The sequence below is a fragment of the Helobdella robusta genome (genome assembly GCF_000326865.2).
Source record: "Helobdella robusta unplaced genomic scaffold HELROscaffold_42, whole genome shotgun sequence".
Lineage (NCBI taxonomy): Eukaryota > Metazoa > Annelida > Clitellata > Rhynchobdellida > Glossiphoniidae > Helobdella > Helobdella robusta.
In genome coordinates this window covers 1,352,296-1,378,679 of record NW_008704981.1, presented here as the reverse complement: position 1 = coordinate 1,378,679, position 26,384 = coordinate 1,352,296, and the positions used below count along the sequence as shown (strand labels likewise).

General features: G+C 31.5%; 2 protein-coding genes across 2 annotated transcripts; both read left to right on the top strand.

Moving 5' to 3' along the window:
• Window positions 1–137: 137 nt before the first annotated feature.
• On the top strand, window positions 138–6,697 carry HELRODRAFT_193115 (hypothetical protein; the record flags this gene model as incomplete). The annotated part of the gene is made up of 13 exons (XM_009025606.1): window positions 138–215; window positions 1,280–1,348; window positions 1,506–1,618; window positions 1,821–1,922; window positions 2,171–2,202; window positions 2,648–2,706; window positions 2,914–3,092; window positions 3,804–3,862; window positions 4,217–4,271; window positions 4,423–4,510; window positions 4,641–4,740; window positions 5,110–5,252; window positions 6,377–6,697. The coding sequence occupies 13 exons, from the start codon at window positions 138–140 to the stop codon at window positions 6,695–6,697; spliced, it is 1,398 nt and encodes a 465-aa protein (XP_009023854.1).
• Window positions 6,698–19,468: 12,771 nt separating this feature from the next.
• HELRODRAFT_177414 (hypothetical protein) lies at window positions 19,469–21,413 on the top strand (the record flags this gene model as incomplete). Its single annotated transcript, XM_009025605.1, has 3 exons — window positions 19,469–20,116; window positions 20,949–21,026; window positions 21,219–21,413. The coding sequence occupies 3 exons, from the start codon at window positions 19,469–19,471 to the stop codon at window positions 21,411–21,413; spliced, it is 921 nt and encodes a 306-aa protein (XP_009023853.1).
• Between the last annotated feature and the right edge of the window lie 4,971 nt (window positions 21,414–26,384).

Genomic DNA, 26,384 nt, shown 5'->3' with positions numbered 1-26,384 from the left:
ATTTTTAATTTATTAAAAGATTTTAAATTATTTTTTTAATTGAGATTATTTGGAATATTATAATTACATAATTGACAGAATACTTAACATATTTATTCCTGCATTTATTAATTTTATTTTTTTTAATTTTTTCCAAAATGTTTTTCATCAAGTCCCCAGATCAAAAATGCAAATTAGAAGTATATGGCAGACGACACTTCGATGGCGAATTTAAAGTTAAGTGCGTGTCTGAACCCAAGCCCTCATATGATAATAGGTTGGTTGGTTGGTTGGTTGATTGGTTGATTGAATAGTTGGTCGGGTGGTCGGTCGGTTGGGTGGCTGGTTGGCTGGCTGGTTGGTAGGGGTTGGTAGGTAGGTTGGTTGGTTGATTGGATATTGGATGGTTGGTCGGGTGGTTGGTCGGGTGGTCGGTCGGTTGGCTGGCTGGTTGGTAGGTTGGTTGGCTGGCTGGTTGGTTGGTTTTTTGTTAAATGATTGATTAATTGATAAATTGATTGAATAGTTGATTGTATAGTTGATTGATCGATTGATTGATTGACCGATTGGTTGATTCTTGATTGATCAGCACGCGAATGATTTGATTTTGATTTTTTTTTTCTTCAGATACGTCTTCCTCTTCGACAGAGTTGTCATCATCTGCAAACCCGTCCGCAATGTGATTATTTTAATTACTAAGGATTCATTTTATTTTTTCGTTATAACATTCATTCTTTTGTTAAATGGTATAATTACGCTATGATTGTCATCTTGTTATATTTGTCCCCTTCGCTATTTGTCAATCTATTGTAAACAATAGAATCTTTTCATACAAGAGAGGCTTTATAAGCAGAAGGAGTAGCAAAGTCAGTAGGGAGGTTTGAAGCGAAGTTGTAACTGTGATTTATGTAGTTACTTGGATCAGTTTAGTGTTTCTATTACTGTTGGCATTCGAATAAACGTTCAACAAAGTTTGCGTTTGAAGCAGTTGGGTTCGTCTTGTTGGAATGATCGTTGGAAGCTACAACACTGGTTTTGGAAATATATAGAGGTTATTGAAGTTATAATATCGGTATTGGTAGTTACGAGCGTTAAAGTGTTAGAACAATATAATTCTATTTATTGACCAATTAAAAAACTTTTCTAATTTCTTTATTCAGTTTTTAATTTATGAATTTATTTATTATTTCATTTATTCAATTCATTCATTCGTTCATTCATTTATGCATTCATTCATTCATTCGTTTGTTTGTTCGATCATTTATTCATTCATTTGTTCGTTCATTCATACGTTCATTAGAGCGAGTATGAATACAAAGGAGTCATGGACATGGAAAAATGTACTATTTCGAATGGGCCGGTTGAGAAGGTGGTGACGATGATGACGACGACGATGATGATGATGGTGACGATGACATTGATGGTGATGATGACTGTGATAAAGATGCTGATGGTAACGACAATGATAACGATGAGGAAGACGATGATGAGGATGACTTTGATGATGATGACAATGACGATTTCAGGGTATTCAGGCGATCAAGTTGTCAGAGTCTGGCGATAGAGGGGACGTCTATTACATCAGCGCCAAGAAAGCCGAACAAATCACCAAACTTAAAACTTTCCTAGAAATTGTAAAGTGGGTAAAATTTTTATGACGATGACGATGATAATGATGAGGAGGATGAAATGGATGCTGCTGCTGCTGCTGATGATGATAACAGTGATTACGATGGTGATGAACTTGACGGCGATGATGACAATAAAGATGATCGTTTTCACCATAACCATCTTATTTTTCATCATAAAGTTCACCATCATCATTTTCATCACCAACTCAGAGACAACTTACTGCCAAACGGACACGACAACAACAACCACGACTTCGTCCTCACAACCTTCCATGAAGCTACCACATGCACTGTTTGTGGAAAGCTGCTCAGGTGTGTGGCAGCTGTAGCAGCTGTTGTAGCAGCACAGCAGCAGTAGTAATATTATTATTAGTAGCAGTAGAAGTAGTAGTTATTGTAGTAGTAGCGATAGTTTGAGTAGTTGTTGTAATTGTAGTGTTGCATTAGTAGTAGTAATAGCAGTAGTAGTAGTAGTAGCAATAGTTGTTGTTGTTGTAAGTAGTAGCAGAAGTAGTAAAATTGTTTCTAGCCGCTTATATAAATTCTGTTCCACTTTACAGAGGCCTACTTAGCCAGGGATATCGGTGCAAAAGTATGTTGTTGTAGTTTTTGTTGTAGTAGTAGTTGTAGTTGTTGTTGTCCTTATCTTGGTATAGATTTGTTGTTGTTTTTGCTGTTGTTGTTGATGATGTTGTAGTTGTTGATGTTGTAAGAGTTGTTGTTTTTTGCTGTTGTTGATGTTGTAGTTGTTGTTATTGATGTTGTTGTTGTAGTTGTTGCAGATGTTGTTGTTGTTGATGTCGTTGTTTTAATGTTGACGCTGGTGTAGCTGCCTTTATAGTGTTAGCGTTATTTTTTGTTGTTTTTGTTGTTGGCTATTAAAATTTTCTCCATTCTTCTCAACTGGTAAATGTCCGTTAATTACTTGTTATAAAATTGTTGCAATAAAAAACTGTCTGACGTAAATTAAAGTTAATTATTAAATATCCAAATATGTAATTTAATTAAATTTAAATATTATATTTTAATTTTCACAGAAACGCAAAAAATTGTCCACAAAGAATGTCTCAGCAAGGCAACTGCACCGGCTAATACAGTTGGCTAATTTTTTTCAAATTAAAGTTTTATTTAGGTTTTTTTTTAAAGTTTCATCATCATTTCTACAGATATTGACCTTTAACCTTTTAACCTTTATTTCCTACTCTTCATTATACAATCTACTAATTGAAGGAAATGTTATTTCTTGTTATTACCCTGACATGAAATTAAGGTAAATTTTCGTTTGAAATGTTTTACCACAAAGTTCTGTAAATCGGCTGCTCCAAATCAGCGTTCGCCTGCGCCCCAACCACAACCGCCACAGTCGAAATCGAACCGCCCTAATGTCGTAGCTGCAGCGCAACCCGTTGAACCACCCAGGATACGGAGACCTGCTCCCGATCCCAACAACTATCGAAACTCCGATCCTAGATCTCATGTCTGGTATGTTGATTGTTTTCTAGGATGGCTTTCACAATTTGATGTTTATTTTTTTGTGATTTGATGATAATTTAAGTGGCTTCATTTGTTTTATTTGTTTGTTTCTTTATTTGTTTGTTTGTTTGTACAGTTTGTTTGTTTGTTTGTTTGTTTGTTTGTTTGTTTGTTTGTTTGTTTGTTTGTTTGTTTGTTTGTTTGTTGTTTGTTTGTTTGTTTGTTTGTTTGTTTGTTTGTTTGTTTGTTTGTTTGTTTGTTTGTTTGTTTGTTTGTTTGTTTGTTTGTTTGTTTGTTTGTTTGTTTGTTTGTTTGTTTGTTTGTTTGTTTGTTTGTTTGTTTGTTTGTTTGTTTGTTTGTTTGTTTGTTTGTTTGTTTGTTTGTTTGTTTGTTTGTTTGTTTGTTTGTTTGTTTGTTTGTTTGTTTGTTTGTTTGTTTGTTTGTTTGTTTGTTTGTTTGTTTGTTTGTTTGTTTGTTTGTTTGTTTGTTTGTTTGTTTGTTTGTTTGTTTGTTTGTTTGTTTGTTTGTTTGTTTGTTTGTTTGTTTGTTTGTTTGTTTGTTTGTTTGTTTGTTTGTTTGTTTGTTTGTTTGTTTGTTTGTTTGTTTGTTTGTTTGTTTGTTTGTTTGTTTGTTTGTTTGTTTGTTTGTTTGTTTGTTTGTTTGTTTGTTTGTTTGTTTGTTTGTTTGTTTGTTTGTTTGTTTGTTTGTTTGTTTCATTAGGTTTTCTACTGCAAGTAGCAGACAGGAAGCTAACAAAATATTGAAAAATATGCCTGATGGTTCGTATTCAAAAATTACTCTAACTTTATTTTTACTATTACTTTTATTTTATATATACATATGTTTTTACTTACATGTATTTGTAATTATTTTTTTACTTTATTTCAATTTATCATTCAATTTATCATTGCATTATAATTATTTTAAAATTTTATTTATCAATAAGCAACAAATCTTCAGAAAACGGGTGTTTAAAGTGGTCTCTTTGCAAAAACATTGCTTTCGATGAATAAAATTCATTATACAATTGATATATATCTAAATAAATAGATATCAAAAATATCAAAAAAGTGATATATTAGTAATTTAAAATTATTTTTCGGAGGTTGTTAAAACTTTTTGTTAAACTTCAGGAACGTTTTTGGTGAGGTGGTCTGAAGAGCAGAAGAGATACGTCATTAGCATGAAGTCGGTTTTTTGGTGACGTCATCATCATCATCATCATCGTCGTTGTAGTAAATTATCATCATCATTATCATCATCCTAGTCGTCATCATCATCGTCACCATCATCTTTATCATCGTCGTCATCATCTTCATTGTCGTCATCACCATTCCAGGTGTGAAACTCTCCGGCACATAAAGATAAATGAAACGGAGAGACGCGAGTACAACCTCAAACCCGCCATCTCTTTCAAGAACGTCCCGGTGTGGTGGTGGTAATGGAGATGATGACGATGGTGGTGGTGTTGATGATGATATGTTGATGATGATGATGTTGATGATGACGATGGTGATGGTGGTGATAATAATACCCTGCTTCGTTTCAATACTTCAGGATTTGATCGTCTACTACAGAGCGAACAGTCTCCACGAAATTTTTCCAAATATAACTATGCCTTTGAAGCAAGTCTATTCCGAAGTGAAGGGGGACTTAGGTGATGATGACGTCAATTCATTCATTCATTCACTTATTCATTCATTTATTAATTCATCCATCCATCTATTCGTTTATTCACTTATCCATTCATTCATTCATCCATCCATTCATTCAATTATTAGTTCGTACGTCTATCTTTTCATTCATTCATTTAATTATTCATTCATTCATTCATTCATTCTTTCATTCATTCATTCTTTCATTCATTCATTCATTCATTCATTCATTCATTCATTCATTCATTCATTCATTCATTCATTCATTCATTCATTCATTCATTCATTCATTCTTTCATTCATTCATTCATTCATTCTTTCATTCATTCATTCATTCATTCATTCGTTCGTTCGTTCGTTCATTCATTCAGTTAAAAAGAAGCAACTATGCAGAGCCATTTACAACTTTTCGGCAAGCGGGGCGGACCAGTTATCGTTCGAGGAGGGTGACGTCATCGAGATCATTTCCAAGAGAGAGAACTGTGGCTGGTGGAAAGGGATGCTTAGAGATAAAGTTTGTTTGTTTGTTTTGTTTTGTTTGTTTGTTTTTCTGTTTGTCTGTCTGTTTGTTTTGTTTGTTTTCTTTCTGTCTGTCTGTCTGTTTGTTTTTTGTTTGTTTGTTTTGTTTAACTGTTTTTCTTTAAAAAATCAGAATTCGACAGACACTGAATCGGTTACAACATTGCATGATGTCGTAGTTGAATGTTTTTGTATGTTTTGTGTATGTGTTTATATGTTTTTGTATGTGTTGTGTATGTATTTGTATGTTTTGTATGTTTTTTATATGTTTGTATGTTTTTGTTTGTTTGCACATTTGTCTGCTTGTATTTTATTCTGTATACTTTTGTATGTTTATAATGTTTTGTTCGTTTTTCTGAATTTGTTTGTTAATTTTTTTTGAATGTTTGTGGATGTTTGTAAATGTTTTCACTGACAAACTGTTCCATTTGTAATACTAAGAGTAACTCTAGTGAAACTATTAAAACCGCTGCAGTCTGGAAATGATTGATGGAGTGATGTGATGGCTATTGAAGTGTTGCTATGTGTAAATGTACGCTCTTTTAATATTAGTCTTGGGCGTCATATGTTACTTTGTTTTGACGTCGCGTGTGGCCTGGTCTTTGTGGCTCTTGTGGCTGTGTTGTTGTCAGTATTTTTAGTAATATTTGTAGTAGCCTTAGTAGTAGAATTCGTTCCAGTATTTGTAGTATTAATAAAAATATTAGTTGTAAATTGATGATAGTAGTTCTAACAGTGAAATGGTAGTATTAGCAGTAGCAGTAGTAGTTGTGGTGGTAGCTACAATAGGTATAGTAGTACTAGTAACAGTAGTAGTAGTAGCTGAAGTAGTAGGTAGTAATAGTTGTACATGAAGTATAAGCAGCAGCATTATTAATACAGTAGTAGTAGTGGTAGTAATAGTAGTGCTAGTAGTTGTAGTAGTAGTAGTAGTAGTAGTAATAGTAGTGGTAGTAGTAGTAGTAGTAGTAATAGAAGTAGTAGCTGTCAGAGTATCGAATAGTTCGTGTGTGTGTGTGTGTGTGTGTGTGTGTGGGTGTTTGTGTGTGTGGGTGTTTGTGTGTGTGTTTTATTTGATATAGCGTGTAAGTTTGATTGATATTACATTTTAACAGAAAGGCTATTTTCCAAATAATTACGTCGAAGAGATGCAATGATGAGGACGATGACAGTAAAGATGATGATGGTGATAGAGAAGATGATCAAGATGATGACGAAAAGGATCAAGATGATGAGGAACAGGATGACGGTGATGGAGATGATGAAGAAAATGATGATGAAGATGATGATGAAGATGATGATGGTGGAGAAGAAGAGGAACAGAAAGTTGGCAATGGAGTTGCTGATGAAGATGGTGATGGCCATGAAGATGATGATGAAAAAAATGGTGGTGATGAAGTGATGATAATAATAATAAGGATATATATTTTATTATACTAATAATGATGACGGATAAATTATGATAATGATATCAGTAATATTGCTGCCAATGAAGGCATAAAAAAATGATGTGTATGTGAATGATGGTGATGATGAAAAAGATGCTGCTGTTACAGTTGCTGCTGTTGCTGCTGCTACAGTTGCTGCTGCTGCTGCTGCTACAGTTGCTGCTGATGATGACGACGACAATGACGATTATGATTTTGAAAATTTTAACGATGACGTCATTTTGATGGATGTCATTCCTCATTAGACCAATTGTGATGGATGTTAATGGAGACGACGACGATGATGATGATTTGCACGATGAGGATGGTATGATAACATGCAAGGAAGGATGGTATGATAACATGGACGATGATGATAACGTTAATATTACAAGTACTTACAATATGAGTAAATTTAACTGACGCACTAAATGTATGTAGCAGAATTTGACAATGATCTGAACTTAAAAACCCAGCGAATTTTAAAATTAATATTTTATTCTTTGTTTTTCTTAATATCTTATTTAATTTCGTTCGATTTTGTCTTATATCTCTCCATAATTTACACAATCGTATATTTAATAATTAATGAAATAATATTTATGATTAGTTAATTCATAATTAGTTAATCAATAATTCTTTCCTATCGTGTTATTTATTAATTCCATTCTTATTCTTCTCCGTCTGTATTTGTGTGCGCGTTACACAGAGGTCTTGTCAAAGTTTGGTACTATCCCAAATGCCTTTACCTTTTGCTTAATAGGTGTGTGTGTGTGTGCGTGTGTGGTGTGTGAGTGTGTGTGTGTGCGTGTGTGTGTGTACTATTTAGGGGTGTATCTCTTCATTAAAAATTGTTAACTTGAATGAAATGAGTAATGTATAAAAACTTAAGATAACATTGTTTTATAGATATATGAAAAATTAATGAAAAAAAAGTTAAAGTTTAGAATAAGATTAATGTTTAACGATAATAATAAGAATAATAATAATAGTATTAATTGTAGTAAATATCTTCATATTATTAATAATTGTTTGTTATTCGTTTTAAAAGTTGTTATAACGATGTATCGGATTATTATTATTGATATTATTAATTATTAATGTTATTTTTTATTATTATTGTTATTATTTATTATTATTGTTATCATTTTCTATTACTCTTATGGTGTTGTTGATATTTTTTGAAGCCATTTCTAATACGAATTGAGATTTTAGTTAATGAATTTTCGTTTACTTCAGCTGTTTTATTTAATTTAAATAATTCAATAATTAAATTATCTATTTATTGTACTTCTATTAGTTTTAATTATTTATTGGTTTTATTTAAATGTTCCAATGTAGTCTAATTTCAATTTGTTTTTGTGTGTGTTTTGTGTGTTTTATGTGTTTTTTATGTTCTTTTTTTGTTTTTTGTTCCCTTCTTTGGAATCTCTCGTCCATGTATATAACTTTATAATTTCAAATGGACTTCCTCACTTGAAAAAATTACTTTGAAACGCTCGCACGCACATACACACGAACTCACACATGTACACATTCACGCACACATATACACTACACACACAAACATATAAATTTATATATACAAACATATTCACACAGACACATACTTGTACACACCAACAAATGCACACTAACTCATGCATACACTAACTCAGACACACACACACACAAATTTTTATTTTTAATTTTTATCTCGATGTTTTACATTTAAAACGATTTAATTCTTTTATGAATTTTTTAATGCAATTGAAAAAAATATTGTTTTGTTTAGTTTTTTTGCAGAATTCCAAAATATTGAAAAAAATGAAATTGTACATATTAACACTGACAAGACGCATGTGTTGTCGTGTTTTTTCCTGGTTAAAATCTCCAAACCAAATATGATCAACCTCACTCATTACCATCTGGAATGCAATTTTCAGTTTCGTTATAGTTGATAAGTGCGATGGTGTAGCGGTAAAATGCATGGCGCTGCTCTGACAGTGGCCGGATTCGATAACATAGAGATCCATGATTGTCGCCATCATTCTCATCAGACCTTTGGCAATCTTTATCATCATGATGCTATCAACGTAATCCGTTTTTGTAATAAAATTGTGATACAATCATCATTGATATCTTTATCATTACCACTAATATCATCATACCATTGTCAGCATCATCATCATAATCGTTATCATCGTCATCATCGTCGTTGTCGTCAGCGTAATCGTCAATCCAGCATTATTCTAATGACAGATTAGTACACAGGGAACTCAGTTAAGTGATCCACTTTCATCAACATTACCTCTAGCACCATTATCATCATCATCATCATCTTTACAACCATCATCATCATCATTTCATCGCCATCATTATCATCATTGCCTCGATCCCAATCATCATCATCATTCCATCACTGTTGTCATTATCGTCATCATCGCCGTCGTTATCGTGGTTTTCAATTACATTTTCGCCATCTTCATCTTCGTCATCATCATCGCCATCTTCATCTTCGTCATCGCCATCTTCATCTTCCTCATCATCATCATCATCCTCGTCACTCTCCTCGTCAACAACAATTAGCACTCGTGAAATGCGATCCCGTAAAACTGTTTCTTTTTTTATAAAAACTTTTTTTAATTTTTTTTACTTTTTTCCATTTTTTTCTTCCATTTAATAATTTACTGCGAATGTACGCTTGGATGAGATATCGATGCGACAGACAGCGAATTTTCATTTGTACATGTCTGATTGAATAATGATGCTTTCGACTGATTGATTGATTTGAAAAAATAACATTTAACGGCTTGTTATATAACATGTTTGTTTCTATTGTGTTCGTTGTTATTTTATTTTATACCATTTCGGTTTTTTATATTTATATTCATTCATTCATTCATTCATTCATTCATTCATTCATTCATTCTTACAATTCTTTCTTTTATTTTGTCGTTTTTTTTCTTTCGTTCGTCTGTCCAATCGTTCGTCCATCCATCACCAATGCAAGTGGCGATGGATGGATTGAAATTTGATAACAGAATAAAAAGGAGAAAAGTATAAAAAAAAATTCTCCTCGGATTGATTGACAAGGTAATAAAGGAATAAAATAAAAGAGTGAGAAACTATTGTCCGTCTGTCGGCTGGCGTGTTGATGAGATTTTAGAAAGAATTGTTTCTCGGTTCTGGCGTCTTCTATAAAGGACGCTTTAACATTAAATAGACCATCTTTTGGCTGACTGATTGATCCGCTCATTCATAATAATAATAATAATAATAATAATAAAATAATAATAAAATAATAATAATAGTAAGCAGGACATATTGAATTATAATAATGCGAAGAATAAGAAGAAGAAATTGAAACGAGGAAGAGATAATGCAATCCTTTGATTGATTGAATAATTAACGCTCCATTCTTATTTGCATCACTGTTTTGATTCAATGGTTATTAAGTTTTAAACATGTTGGGTTAATGATAAATGGACACTGACACAGACGAGCTCATACAGACAAGTGATCGAACGCAACCCAAACAAAGGCCTGCGTTCGAAAACATTCACACACACGTAACAGCACACATACACACAAACACGCATGCTGTCACACGCAGACAGACACGCATTTTAAAATGCGTCTCAAGGCGAGCCAAGCATATGTTTGTAGGTAGGTAGGTAGGTAGGTAGGTAGGTAGGTAGGTAGGTAGGTAGGTAGGTAGGTAGGTAGGTAGGTAGATAGGTAGATAGGTAGGTAGATAGGTAGGTAGGTAGATTTTGAAATTGTAAATAATGTATATCACCGGACATCGCAATTTCATTAATGTGTGCAAATGAATGTATGGACACGTGCGATATTTGTTTCGCAAACAGCAGCCAAAAATAAAACAAAATAAACGAATAATAATTTTTTTTTATTTTATGAAAATAGAAATAAAAAAGTGAAAAAATTTGCAAATCGGAAATGGAACAAAGTAGAACAGAACATAAGAATTGGATAATGCACCAAGGGGTAACAAGGGCTAAGGGGTAATAAAATCGAAATACATGCTTTACATAAAAATTTTGATAACTAAACCACCGATGCAAATTGAAAACGTTTTTAAATATTTTAAAATTAATATTAACCGAATATTTTTATTTCTAGTCTAGAATGTTGCTTTTTCTTATTTAATATTTGTTGCTAAAATTAACAAAAAATCATTTTTAGAACAGAAGAATAAATGAAACAGACATCATTGAATTTGAGCGGCCTAATTGAGGAGATATTGCCCTTCCAAAACGGATCCGGAGTTTATTTTTTCACCTGAAAATTTCCTTCAAAAACATGAGAAAAAATAAAATAAAACTTCCAGAAAATACTCAGCCATTCGAATCCAGAAGTGAAAAAAGTATGGAAATCAAAAATATTTTAAAACAATAAAAAATCGCGATAATAAAAAAAAACATTTTTAAACTTTTTAAAAACATATTTAAATGCATTAAAAATTATTCAACCAAGTAAAAAACCATTGAAACTAAACAAAAATGAAAGAAAACCCAAACCCCAGACGTCATTCAATAACCGCATGAACGCACGTCTCATCAAACACAAACTCGTCTAAGTTTTTGCTCACATATTTATTCACACATAATGAAAGAAAGAGACAAACCGAAAAAGACAGCAAGACAGCGAGAAAAAAAAGAGAGAGAGAGGAGTAAAAAAGAGAAAGATACCGACTTGTTGCTAATACACGCATATATACAGAAAACTGATAGACACAGGTTAAATGAACAAACAAGATAAACATATGTTTAGAAAATAGGCACTGCACACATATAAACCAGATTTACACATACATACGCCTGATACACACCTAAATAAACACACACACACACAATCATACACACACATCCACACACCTAAACATTCACACACCACTCACACACACATACACACACACGCACACACAGATAAATTCCTACATATATGAAGATTTGGTAAAATAGTATTTTACGACTCTAACTTCGCAGCAGCGTTGCACGTTCATAAATTCATTTCAGTAACTAACGAAAATCACATTTTTGCTAACCAACAATATAAGATGCTTCGCGAATTTATGGCCTAAAAAATTAACTTTTAAAATTAGATGTTTATATTAAAAAATTCATTATCATCCTCATTCTACAATTTATTTATTAATTTATATATATGTATCATTTTACAACGGTTGTGTTTTGACCACATTATAACAACATCAATTGAGGAAGAATTAAAATCTTTAAAATACCTTTGAAAAAGGTAGGACATATTTTTCTCTCCCTCTCTCCTTTCTACTATCTATCTTTTTCTTTCTCTCTCTTTCTCTTCTGTCTCACTCTCCTCTCCTGTTTCTCTCTCTTCCTTGTCTCTCTTTCTCTCTTGCTTTTTTTCTCTCTTTTTTTCTATCCTCCCTCCCTCTCTCTTTCTCTCTCTCTCTCTCTCTTTCTCTTTCAAATCATATTTTTCGAAATCACAGCAGCACTTAGTGACCAAAAAAATAAAAGTAAATAATTTTGTCAGTTATTTGTAGAAAACACGAGATGTGAACCTGGTTTATTATTGTCATCATCACCACAACCATCATCGTCATTCGTCCTTATCATCACTATTCTTATCATCATCACCATCATGTTCATCATCATCATCATTATTATTATTATTATTTTCTGAAAGCCTCAAGTGGATAGATATTGCTGATTAATGATAGCAATATAAATGAAACGTAAGATAGCACAAAGTTGCTTTTTTCTATGTTTTGCCTACATTATTATTATTGCTGTTGTTATTATTTTTATTATTATCATCATCATCATCATTATTATTATTATGTTATTGTTGTTATTATCAATATTTTCATGATTGTCATAATTTTCTCCACTGAGGAACTCATTACGACATCACCGTCATTATATTAATTTAATTCAACATCATCATTGCAGCAATTGGTATTATTATTATTATCATTGTTATTGTTTTTGTTATTGTTGTTGTTGTTGTTATTGTTGCTGCTGTTTTTTTCTGCTTTCTATCATCTTTATTTCCATAATGAACATTTTAAATATAATTAATGGTGAATGTTTAGATGTCTTTTTATGGCAAAATTTAATTTATGAAATTTTATGTGTGTGTGTGTGTGTGTGTTTTAAGCATTCTTACATAGATTTGCACGCGCGCACACTTACAAACACACACACGCACATACACTACATATCAACCAACACAACACACACATACATAGGCCATACAAACACAAACACACACACATTCGTATAAGATTTGTTGTGACAGATATGTGTGGGACAGTGGAACTGTTGGAAGATACATTGCTCAGGGAGGTAGTGGTATCAATTGAATGTTTCTGGGTTCTGGATATTTTAAGAGTAGGGAACCTTTGATGCGATAGGCAGTTGATTTAATAGCCAAAGTTTGCGCAAAAGATATAAATTTTTTCAACAGATTCTGCTTTTTTTCAACAAAATTAATGTGAAAATGTTTCCAGCATATTGTGAAATTTGACAAAAATCAGAATTGTGAAATTCTTTGACTGTGCCAACCGATTCTGTGTAGTTTGGAAGACCTTGTGAATTTAATAAATTAAATTATCCTCTAATGTGAAAAAATTAAGTTATTGATTATGATAAAGATGATTGAACATGATAAAGAGGATGAGTATATGAAGATAGTGAAGATGATGATATTGCTAATAAAAAGGCTATTGAAATGGTGGAAAACATGGTGATAAAAATAATGATGTCATTATTTCTAATAGTTTTGATGGCAAATCAGAAACTAGAATGGTGATAAAGATGTTGATGGGGACCGTGAAGATGAAAATCAACATAATAATAATAACTACGATGATGGCAAATGATAATGATGATGAACTTAAAACTAACGCGGAAAAACATGAAAGAGCTCATAATGTGAACTGGATTGGTGCATCAGCTTTTGGGATGACATTGTGATTGCAGTTTTGTTGCCAGGGGTTATAATTGTCTGTCTGCCTGTTTTTTTATTTGTCTGTCTGTCTGTCTGTCTGCCTCTCTGTTTGCTAATTTGTTTGGTTTTTTATTATATTTTATCTGGTTATAACTAGTTAGTTAACTTATTAAATGGCTTATTAATTAATATTTCAATTCCAAACTTATAAATTTTTATTTTGAACAGAATCAACCGCATAATCACATAAGTACATACACTTCCAATCATTTAACCAATCTATCAATTATTTCTTTTATTGCATTTTTGTAGCACGCATTTTCTTTTGAATCTAGAAAGTATAGCTGAGCAAACATTGAAACATATAATTTCACAGATTTTATTGAGCTGCTACCATGGATGGCTATCCAATGACAGAATGTTTATTCAATAGTGGATTACACGAATCTCGCATATCAGTGAAAGTTGGTAGTTCATTTTACGTTAAAAAAAAAGATTTTTTAGAACAAAGCTGGAAATGTTTTACATTGAATCTTTCATTATATGAAATGAAATATGCTATAAAAGTAAAGAGAAAAAGAGAGAGTGAGAGAGAGAAAAAAAAGAAAGAGAGAGAGAGAAAAAGAGAGAGAGAAAATAGAAATAAGTATAAAACAATAAAACATAACATGGAGAAGCATTTCAACATATATATGTTAGGACAGGATGAAGACATGAAGGAAATAAGAAAGAGAGGAAAATTTTTTAGAAAGATCGATCGAGAAAAAGAAAGAGAGAAAAAGGGAGAGAAAGAATGGAAAAAAGATGCATTACATTAAAAGTAAAAAAAGAAGAGATAGATTAGTAGAGAAAAGATAGGAAATGAGAATATAATGAAAAAGGTGAACTTAAAGTTTGAAAAAAAATATACAAAAAGAAGACAAACATACAAAGAGACATACAAGCAAACGTACAAATAAACGTGGTAAGAGACATACAAAGAAACATACAAAAAAATACATAGAGACATACAAACAAACATACAAAGAGACATACTAGCTCACATGGAAACTGATGCAAAGCGACGTTAAATTTGCACACCTTAATTGCACGTCTTAGAAAACTGTCTAACACCACTTAGCATTTCCTCTTGCTAATAAGCAACTTAAATACATTTCAATTGCCTAGAAATACCCACAGACGTGTGTATAATACGATAATACGCATCATGTGTATGTATGTATGTGTGTATTTATGTATGTATGTGTGTGTGTGTATGTATGTGTGTATGTATGTGTGTTTGTGTGTGTGTGTATATATGTATGAATGAATGTATGTATGTATATATAAAAGAAATGAAAGAATTCATGTCTGTATGTATGAATGAAGGTATGTATATATGGGGACGTATATATAGGGTTGGAAGAGTTTTACTCCATGTGGATAAGGTTGATGAAATTATGTTTCAGTTTGGTTAGGTTGAGTAAGAGATTTGATTGTTATTAAATTGTTTAACATTTAAAATTAATTAGGATCTAAAATTAAAGCACTTTATTTATTTAATAATTAAAAACCTAATTGAACTTTTTATAAACCAATAAATATTTTTCATAATAAAAATTTTTTTTTCTAAAAAAAACAAAGTAAATATGATTCATCTAATGAATATGCAAACATTAAAATCCAAAAAATTGTTTGAAGCATTTTGTAAAACACCGCACAAGTTTTTCTAACAAGAATCATCTTTCAGGCTTTATGCAGACCGCACCCTGTGGGTAAGTACATTTTTTTTTTGTTGAATCATTATTCATTTATAAACGAATTCAAATAATTTCTACAATGGTTTAATTAGGTTAAAAAAATTTTTCTGTAAAATGGAATTAAGAAATTTTCGAAGATAAGTAATAAATGTTTCGTAGAGTTAATATAATTAATATTTTATAATAATTATTGTAAAAATTCTCCTTTTAGTATTTTACATGAGTATAAAATGTACATCTAAGTACACATTATTTATGATGGCTATTTGAAAGTTTAAAATTTTCAAGTTAATTAATTAAATCGTTAATTAGCTTCATTTCTTTTTCCAAATTTTCTCTAAAATTAACTTACTTCATCAAGTTGAGGAATTATTTCTTAATTTTTAAAGTAATTTACATAAAGGCTGTCTGTATATTAACGTTAAATTTTATTCCCCTTGTTTTACGGTGGTTTTTTTGAAACATTTTATTGCAGGCAATTTCAACAGAGGCACAGTTTGTTGACGTTTTTGCCCATTATGATTTTTTTAACAAAAAGAAGAAATAGTAATATTATTATTATTATTATTATTATTATTATTATTATTATTATTATTAATTTAGTTGTTATTGAAGCTCTGTTAATGTTGTTATTGTTGTTGTTGTTTTTGTTGTTGTTGTGGCTATAAATACAACTACATTTTGAAACTGCTGTTGTTATTGTTGTTCGCGTTGTTCCAACACTAAATAATAATCATTAATTAGTGCTGGTTATTTCTATTCTTGAGGTTATTTAGAGTTAAAATGAGTTTAAGAATAGAATTCGAGTTTGATTTATTGGTTTTTTTATCAGCCAAATTGCTAAAAGCTACAAATTGCTCCGACTTAATGTTCATAATTAGAATCGCTCGAATGATTTCTGTGGAGTGCGTTGTTCGTGTGATGTTTTCGTCGTTGTAGATGCTATAATTAGTGTTGTTTTACTAGTTTTATTATTGTCATTAGTGTCAATTTTATTGCGTGTTGTTTTTGTTCGGTGTTTTTATTAAAGGTTGTTAGTGTTGTTTTTATTGTTGTTGTCTATGCAATTGATGTAAAAATGTATGGCAAAGTTTGGACATCTGATTCAATGGAGAATTGTTTCCTGAAATTAAAAATAAAGAACGCGAAGAAACTTTACATCAGTAGAAGTAGTAGTAATAGTGGCAGTAGTAGGAGTAGTAGAAGTAGGAATAGTAGTAGTAGTAGTTTTAATAGTAGTAATAGTAATCGCAGCAGTAGTAGTAATAGTATTATTAATATTATTATTATTAGTAGTAGTAGTACCAGTAGTAGTAGTAGTAGTAGTAGTAGTAGTAGTAGTAGTAGTAGTAGTAGTAGTACGGAGAGTAGTAGTAGAAGCAGCAGTAGTAACGACAGTAGCGCAAGTTGTATAAGAGAAATAAATCTTGCTCCAATTAACATCACCAATTGTCCGCATTCAGCGGTCTGGTCTGGTCGATCTTATCAGTCTTCTAAGTGCCACGAATAATCAGAAAAATATAATAAAACTACCATTACTACTACTACTAATACCACAACTACCACTACCACTACTACTAGCACAACTGTAATACTACTACTACCACAACTATTACTACTACCACAACTATTACTAATACTGTCAGTACTTCCACTATTAATATTGTTACCGCTACTGTTTATAGTACAAAATATTGTACTTTTTTTGTTCTTGCAAACAAAAAAGGAACGCGTAAATTTTTAAAATGTTTTTTTCCGCATAACATATGACCGTGAAACAGTTTTACGGCAAGAGAAATATAACTAGGAGCAGGTCAGACGTTTTTCAAAGATTTTCATGCGACAGTTCTCAGCTAATTTTTTTTTAGCAATTTTGGCTATATAGCAATTTTCCAGCTTGTACTGTTTTTATGAAACAGAATTTAATGCAAAAAAAGTTTTTAGCATTTGGAAATATTATGGGAAAATTATTTTGTAGAACGTCAGGCTAATTTTCTTGTTAGTAAAAAGTTTTGTTATGTTTTAGTTAAAAATTTTTCTAAAATTCATGATTTGTCATTATTTGTGCTGATAAAATGGCAAATGACTTGTACAAATTAAGAAATTTATAATGAAAAAAAATTAAATCCTAAATCCTATGATGAGCATTCAGATGAAGATTCATTTGTTCTTAGAAAAGCTCTATTATTTTCATTTATGGTTTCATCAATTAATTTTCAAAATTTCTTGATTTTGATATTTTTTTTCAAGTTGAAATGAAAATAAAAACTGGCTACAAATAACAATGTTACCTTATTTTGAAATATACTTAAAGAGTCATGAAAATGTTAAAATCATTATTTATGTTTCGTTCTGAAATAAAATTTTGCCTATTTTGCCTTAAGACATAAATTTTGATTCTTCTTAAGAGTCAAATTCTTCAGGTCAAAAAAATTTTGAAAATAGATAAAATCTTCTAAAATTATGTTGTATAATTGTGTAACACCGAAACACAAAACAAATCTATTCATGCGTTTATTAATCAATGCATATTGTTATATTGCTCGCTTTTCACCATTCTACGACGGTTACCTAACGAACAACATGGTTCGTTATTGGAGAAATCCTTTCGATTGTCCACTCGCTCGCTCAACGTTAAATAACTCGATATTGTTCATGTACATAAAATAATGTGAAATGACTTTAACTTGTGACTCACGTGTGTTGAGTATTAGCTAGTGTTTAAAATGTTATAAAGTTTAATGATCGAAATCGAAAGAGAAACGAATCACCCATTATTGTTAATAATAATTATTATTGTTTAATACTATAACAAAACTTTAATTGTAAATTTGAATAACGCTTATAAAAATAATGTAATGATTATCAAAGAGTGTTCAACTGCTTTAGGCGTGTTAAAGAGATAACTCTCACTAACTCGCCTATTATAAACGAGGAGATCTTGCTCCTTAGAGCTTAACAAGTTATAAAAACTCCTTCTAACCAGTCATCCCCTGTTGTATGTCACCTCATTCTTATCATATACAGTATTACATGCTCTGATTAATTATACGTTATATTATCTTACATTAAGCTGCTTTATGTCTGTAAATTTGTAGTCTCTTCGTGAACTATTTTTATAACTCAACTATCATTATGATTACATAGCTACTTTAACATCTGAAATGTTATTAGCTATTTTTGTCAGCGTTCTGAATATATTTCATCAAAAAAATTAAAGTGGTCTTTTTCGGCAACTCATCATTTAATTTTTTAAAATAAAACTTACAAATTTTGAAGTTTTAGGTGAAGTTGACTGATTTTATGAAGCATTTTTCCGATCTTTAAATAAACTTTAAATTAATTCATTCTTTGAATGAAGGGTTCTTTGAATCAAAAAAAATTAAAGTGGTCTTTTTCGGCAACTCATCATTTAATTTTTTAAAATAAAACTTACAAATTTTGAAGTTTTAGGTGAAGTTGACTGATTTTATGAAGCATTTTTCCGATCTTTAAATAAACTTTAAATTAATTCATTCTTTGAATGAAGGATACTATAACATAAATGAAAAACAAATTAAATTTAAATTTAACATCCAAAAACTTTGAAAACAAGCTGACAAAAAATAAAAGAACATTAAAGGGAAGCTAAACGTTGAAAAAAGTTAATTTAAATTTAGCAGTATATAATTTTTTTACTTACTATATAATATATAGTTTATATATTGTAGTATATATAATTCTTTAAAAGCATCATTATTTGATGCGTCATTAAAGACCAACCCTGATTTCAACTGAAAAAGCACTTTATAATCATCCTACATTAGGATTTACTTTCAGGAAAAATTTCAAAAGTATTTTTCTAATTTTTGAAGCAAAACTTCTAACTCAATCTTTAATGATGCACTCAATTAAATGAAATTATAAAGTCAATTTGTTGTTTGAACAGAGTTGATGACATCTTGTCTCACGTCTTCAGAACATCAATGATTCTAAAACTACACTGAAGTTCCGCAGAGAAAAATAATGAACTAGCCACAAAGGTTAACGTACAATTTAAAAAAAACAATCCTACAACCATTTAACGACAAAAAACAAAATTACATCAAGCCAACCATCCAATCAAAATGTCGAACGACGTACAAGCATCCTACGACGCCACCTACAACTACCTCAACGACAATTACTTCAACTACATGAGCAGTAGTGGCAACGACAGCCACCTCCACAACTTCAGCAGCTTGCTCAACTACAGCGGCATTCACGGCGACAACAACAACACCGACAACGAAACAATGGACAACGTCACATACGCCTGTCTAATGTACGATTTCTTCGCCAGCTGCATCGCTATCGGGCTCATAGCCATATTTGGCATTGTTGGAAATTTAATTTCCTACATAGTTTTCTCCATGGACAGTGTGAAAACGTCGACTTCCTTCTTACTGCAGGCGCTGGCAGTCGTCGACTCCCTCTTTTTGTTTTTCGTCATCATTGCTTTCGTTATATCTCACGGCGTCGAGTTCTACGAGATTTACGATCACATTGAAATAAAAAAATATTCATTCCCTGTAGCTCTATTTTTCCAAACGGCTACAATATGGTTAGTCGTCTTGATAGGCTGGAATCGATACATAGCTGTGTGCCAGCCGTTCAAAGCCGCTAAGCTGTGCACCGTTGTCAGAGCAAAGAGGCAGCTAGCTCTGCTCATGCTTGTCTGCTTCATCTACTGTTTTCCAAAGTTCATTGAGTATTCCTACCTACTTGAAAATGAGGTTAGTGATGGTATTGATTGTAGAGATGATGATGGTGATGATTGTGATGATGATGATCTGGTGGTGGTGGTGGTGACGATGATGTAGCTACTGTTGTTGCTGCTGATAATATTTATAAAAAAAACATCATTAATCATGGAGAAATTTTAGCAACTTAACAGCAAAACGTGTAAAACGTGGACGCACGTTTTTGCCATAATGAAAAAAAAATAAAACTCATGATTACATTTTGCAAAAAATTGAAGGAAAAACAAAATGGATGGATTTTTGTTTGAGTATGAAAAAAATATATGGAAAAAAAATAAAACAAAATAGACAGCCTAAGACAGGTCTGATTGATAGATTACTCAAATTATAGTCCATATATCTCAAAATTTTGTTCGTTTTTCGGGGTTTTTTTTCTCTGAAAAAATTTTATTAAATATACCATTCGCGCAAAAGATTTTTATCGAAAAAAATTTGTTCACGCGTCTACTACAACTGCCACCACCACTAATACTATTATTACTACTTCTACTATCACTATTACAACTACTACCACTACTACTACTAATACTAGCACAACAACAACAACTACTACTACCACTACTACTATTACTATTAAAACTACTTCTACTACTACTACCACTGCTACTACTAATACTGTTACTACAACTATTTCAGCCACTACTATTACGACTACAATCACAATTATTATAATTACTACTACTTCTATTACGACAATTATCAAATAACTACCACTGAGCCAATCAATCACTCAACTAACTAACTAACCAACTAATCATTAAATGAAACAACCCACAAACAAACACACACACACACACACACACAGAAAAAAACCACATTAAGACACTCGACAAATGACAACTTCAACAACATAACAATCTCGAGTGGGAACCATTTAGCCTGGGTATTAATTTTCACCACACCTACACACACACACCTACACACGCACACGCAAACACCCACATACACATACACACGCCTACTTAAACGTATATACACACATAAATTTAAACTCACTCGTGTATACAAGAATACACAAGTACACACAGTCACACATGAATACACAAAAATCCTACATCAACTCTCACTCTGCTAGGTCTGTGCGAGAGTAGATACGTGCGAATGCATGTTTTTGAATGATTGTGTCTGCGTGAATATGTGTGGTAATTTGTGCGTTCTTACACACGTGTATCATATTACCTCAACAAATTTTTCTAGTTTTGTAGTTCTAAAAAATCCTTCCATTGAAATGCAAGCCTTATCTGTAACGGACGAAAAACGTTGTGTTTAATGTTCATCATAGGATATGAACTCTTCAACTATTGGTTCAACTAAATAAAAAATATGAAACTTGACAGTGCATATTACATAACAAAATGAATATTTGAACGTACACACGCACGCACGCACAAGCAAACACGCACACACAAAATAGTATGTGTAAGTAAAAAGATAAAACGGAAATAATTTTTTTGCAAAAATTGAAAAACTTAACTCTAACATTTCAACGAAAAAAATTTTACTAAATAATTGAAATGTAACGGTGAATAATTTATGCTGACGATTTATTTCAACTCTCGATTCTCAAAAAAAAAGAGCAATCTAGCCGAGCAATCTTCACGATGATGATAGGTAGTGCTGACTCTTGCTGATTGAAAACTGGTTGTTTTACGTTTGAATAAATAACCGAATGTATGTTGGCACGCTGCTTTGAAATTTGCCTGAATGAATGAATGAATGAATGAATGAATGAATGAATGAATGAATGAATGAATGAATGAATGAATGAATGAATGAATGAATGAATGAATGAATGAATGAATGAATGAATGAATGAATGAATGAATGAATGAATGAATGAATGAATGAATGAATGAATGAATGAATGAATGAATGAATGAATGAATGAATGAATGAATGAATGAATGAATGAATGAATGAATGAATGAATGAATGAATGAATGAATGAATGAATGAATGAATGAATGAATGAATGAATGAATGAATGAATGAATGAATGAATGAATGAATGAATGAATGAATGAATGAATGAATGAATGAATGAATGAACGAATGAATGAATGAATGAATGAATGAATGAACGAATGAACGAACAAACGAATGAACGAACAAACGAACGAACGAACGAACGAACAAACGAATGAGTGAGTGAATGAGTGAGTAAAAAAAAAAACTTCATGATCGATCTACTGAATGACGGATTGAATTTTTTGAGTTTTATCATCATCATCATCATTTTCGTGCTCGTCATTTTCATGTGAGAAAAGCAAAGTTAAAAATTTCATATAGATTAATTGCATTGCAAAATGCATTTTACAAGGACTTAAATTAAATTTTTAATTGATTGAATAAATAGTAATTTTCATTAATTAAAAATTGAAAAAACTGCTTATTAAACAATTTTTTTTTGATAAGTTATTGAATCAAAATTTTAATTACTCTTTCTTGTTTCTTGTCGCCATTTCTCTCTCTCTCGCTAATCAATCAAAATTAAAAAAAATAAAACATTACGTCTAACGATTTCATTCGTAGTGACGTATCTGTGGCGTCATCAGAGTCGCCATCATCATCATCATCATCATCATAATAGTCATCATAATCTTTTTCATCATCATCATCATACTCATAGTAGAACTCTGAACCACCATTGTCACCATCAACTACTCGTTAAATTCATCCAACTCATACCTACAAAGGAAGCAAGAACCTGGCCGGGTAATAAATTGAACTGGGGCGTCAATTTTTCACTGTGGAGAATGCTGGTGAATAATTTCATTTTGGTGTGGGGCGTTATATCGTTCTCTGGTGTGTGTGTGTGTGTGTGCGTGTTTGTGTGGGCATGTGTGTGTGTGTGTGCGTGTGTGTGTGTGTGTGGTTTCTTGTGATTTTAAAAGATTAATAACGTTGCTGTGTTTTGTATTGTCGTCGTGTGGTTTGAACTGGTGTGTGTTTGTGTGTGTGTGGTGTGTGTTATGAGTGTGTGTGTGATCTTTTGATGAAGTTCGATGTTTCATGTGATTCAAAGTGAGTGATTACAATGTTGTCGGTTGCCGTGCTGTATGCTGGGGCGTGTAGTTTCTTCCGGTGTGATTTACAGCCAATAATTAGCGTGTTGTATTGTGTGCTACTGCGTGCTTTAGCCTAACGTATATGGACCGATGTGGTGTTGTTTGAAATGAATGATTGCATTGTTGGTTGTGTCGTGTGTTGGGTTCAGTGTGGTTTGGAGTGAAGAATTTCTCTGTTGTGCGTCGTGTTTTTTGATACGTCGTGTTTGTCCTGTGGTAAAGAGTTAGTTTACTGCTTGTTGTGTCAGGTTTGATTTGGTATATTTGAACAATCTTTTCTTATAATGTCTTTGTAGTTTGAATTGTAAAAATTTTTTCTTTTACTGATTTCATTTTTACACGTTTCTTTTATGGCAAACACATTTTTTCTCTAGTTTTTTGTTTGCAACTTTTGATTTATTGAAAATATTTGAGGTCATTTTTTAGTATTTGTTTTTTTTTTGTTTCTCTTTTTTTGATCATTCGTACTTTTGGAAATTGGCTGAAAAATGATTTTGGCAATTTTTTTTTCTAGTTTGGTAAAAAGTTTTTCATATTTATCACCATGCCCTTTATGGTGACGTAATTTCCGACACGTTTTTCAATATTTTTCATCTTTTTGATTTTTTTTTGTCTAGGTTATCCATCATGATCGTGTGTCATTGTATTTTTATGCAACAACTCTGGCTAATGTACACAAAATTTTAGTTCATGCTGTTTCGTTATAAAATTTTATCAGACGTTTTTTGATGTGGTGAACGCGAACACTGAACAGTCAAAGGACCTCTACTTACGAACGTTAATCAGAAATGCTTCCCAGGATATTAATTTCTTTCTATAAAAACCTTCAGTCTTTTTCAATTCTTTGTATAAAATTCATTAAATACTGTCTGCGATTGTTATATACAGTCTAGACTGTGTTAACAAAAGCTTTTTTCGAGTTTTTCTTTAACCAAAATGGTGAAGTTTTGTGGAAATATTTAAAAAACCTAATTCAAAAAATCAAATTTTCATTTGATTTTGTTTTCAATAGAGCGCCAAATGAATGCATTAGCGTTTCGTTTGTTAGACGCGCAGAGCACTTCGAGTTGTCCGCTGTTTCAGACCGGATATTGCGTCACATGATTGCTTGATGACGTCAGAGTGAGAAGTAAATAACCGAACATATAAGCTAACTGATGACCAACTTAGAGCTGATGTATTTTTTGTTTTCGTTGTTCTTCCTTAAACAATTAGTAGTAGTAGTAGTAGTAGTTGTAGTTGTAGTAGTAGTAGTAGTAGTAGTAGTAGTAGTGGTTGCTTCTATTGCAATGTTGCAGTACAAGTATTACCGGTAAAATTTATATAAAAATAGTAGCGTTAGTAACAGAAGAAATAGTAAGGGTAGAAGTGTTAGTAGTAGTAATGATAGCAGTGTTAGTAGTAGTAATGATAGTATTTATACTTGTGGTTGTAGTAAAGGTAGTATGAGTATTTGCAGTAGTAGTAGTAGTAGCTGCAGTAATTTTATTAGTGGTTGTGGGCATTGTGACTTGCACCGGTGAAGTTCTAAGTAAGTATTTTAATTGAATCATTTGAAGGGAGAATTTGACAGAGCGCGCAAGGTTTTTACGACATGCAACCTTCAAAATGAGGAAAAAATTGAAAAAAATGATTAAAATTCACAGAATTTTAAAAAATAGACATAAAAAAATATTAAAATAACATCAGAAAAACAAATTATGTAAATTTTAACAAAAAAAAACTTTTTCAGATCTTCAAAAAACCATTTTTCGCATTTGTTAATTTTTTAGGACTAATTTAATTTACTTAAGAATGCACTCAAGCTAAAATCTAATTTAAACGAAAGACACAAACGTACTACCACCGTAAAAGTATAGTAAAAGTTGTATTGTCAGCAATTTAAGCAGTGTTGGTAGTAATTTTTGAAATCTAAATTGTAGTTATTGTAATTGAATATACATAAATGGTTAAAACATTAAAGCAAATGATCACATTTTTGCTTATAGATTAAACAGTGTTCCTATTTTGGCATCAGTAATGTTAAGATAAGTGTTATTAGAATCAATAATATAAGTGTTATTAGTATTCATGAGAATTTTATAAGTAGTAATGCAGATAGTAATACAGATAGTAGTTTATCGCTAGTAACTTTGTGTTAGTAATGTCTTACCAGCTGTTCGTTCTACAATTACCATTGAAGGTGTTTGTCAGTCTATGACAGTCTGAAGAAATAACTTGGGTCTTCACAAAGTGAGGGTGAAAAAAATGATGATAATGGTGGAAATTATGATGATGATGATTTTGACAATGATCGAGATGATGGTGATGATGATGAAGATGAGGATGATTGTGTGATGAAGAAGATGATGGTGTGATGATGATGATGGTAATGATGATGATGATGATAAAGATGATGATGCTGGTGTGAGGATGGTAATGACAATGACCATGAATATGAGTATGATAATGTGTCATATCTATACATCGTTTTAAGTTTTGAAAAATAAAATTAGAAGTTCATACTTGAGATGAAGGAAAAAATAAAATTCTGAAAAAAGCAAGCGGGATGGAAAAAAAGAAAAACAATTTTTATGAATACAAAGAGAACATAGGAGGAAAAAATTGATTGAATTACAAATTAGTTTCTAAGAAAATTTGTAAAAGATGAAAGTTTAACAAAAAATATGACGGAACCTGATACAACACAAGCCTAAACATTGAAATTTTTGACTTTCACAACAAAACACAACCAATTAACGGTGATTTTTATATTTCTCATTCAAAAGAACTGAGACACAAAGAAACTATTATTACTACTACTACTACTACTACTACTACTACTACTACTACTACAACTACTTTATACTTTATTACTGCTGTCACTGCTAATATATTACTTTATTCTGCTATTAATAATAATTATAAATATAATAATAGCAATAATAATAAACATTATTTATGACAAAAACCAAAAGACTATTTAGCCTTAAAATAGGTCGTAGAGTATTGTCAAACGTGATTTGAAGCGATTTTGCGCCTCAGTCATTACGTCACGTTCGTATCATCTCGTCCAATTTACCTTGTCTATGGCTCGGTCTGTACGACTGTCTCTATTTGTCTGTCTGTCTGTCTATCTGTGTGTCAGTTTGTCTGTTTGCCTGTGTGGGCTGGTGTTTCAAACATTTCTGACG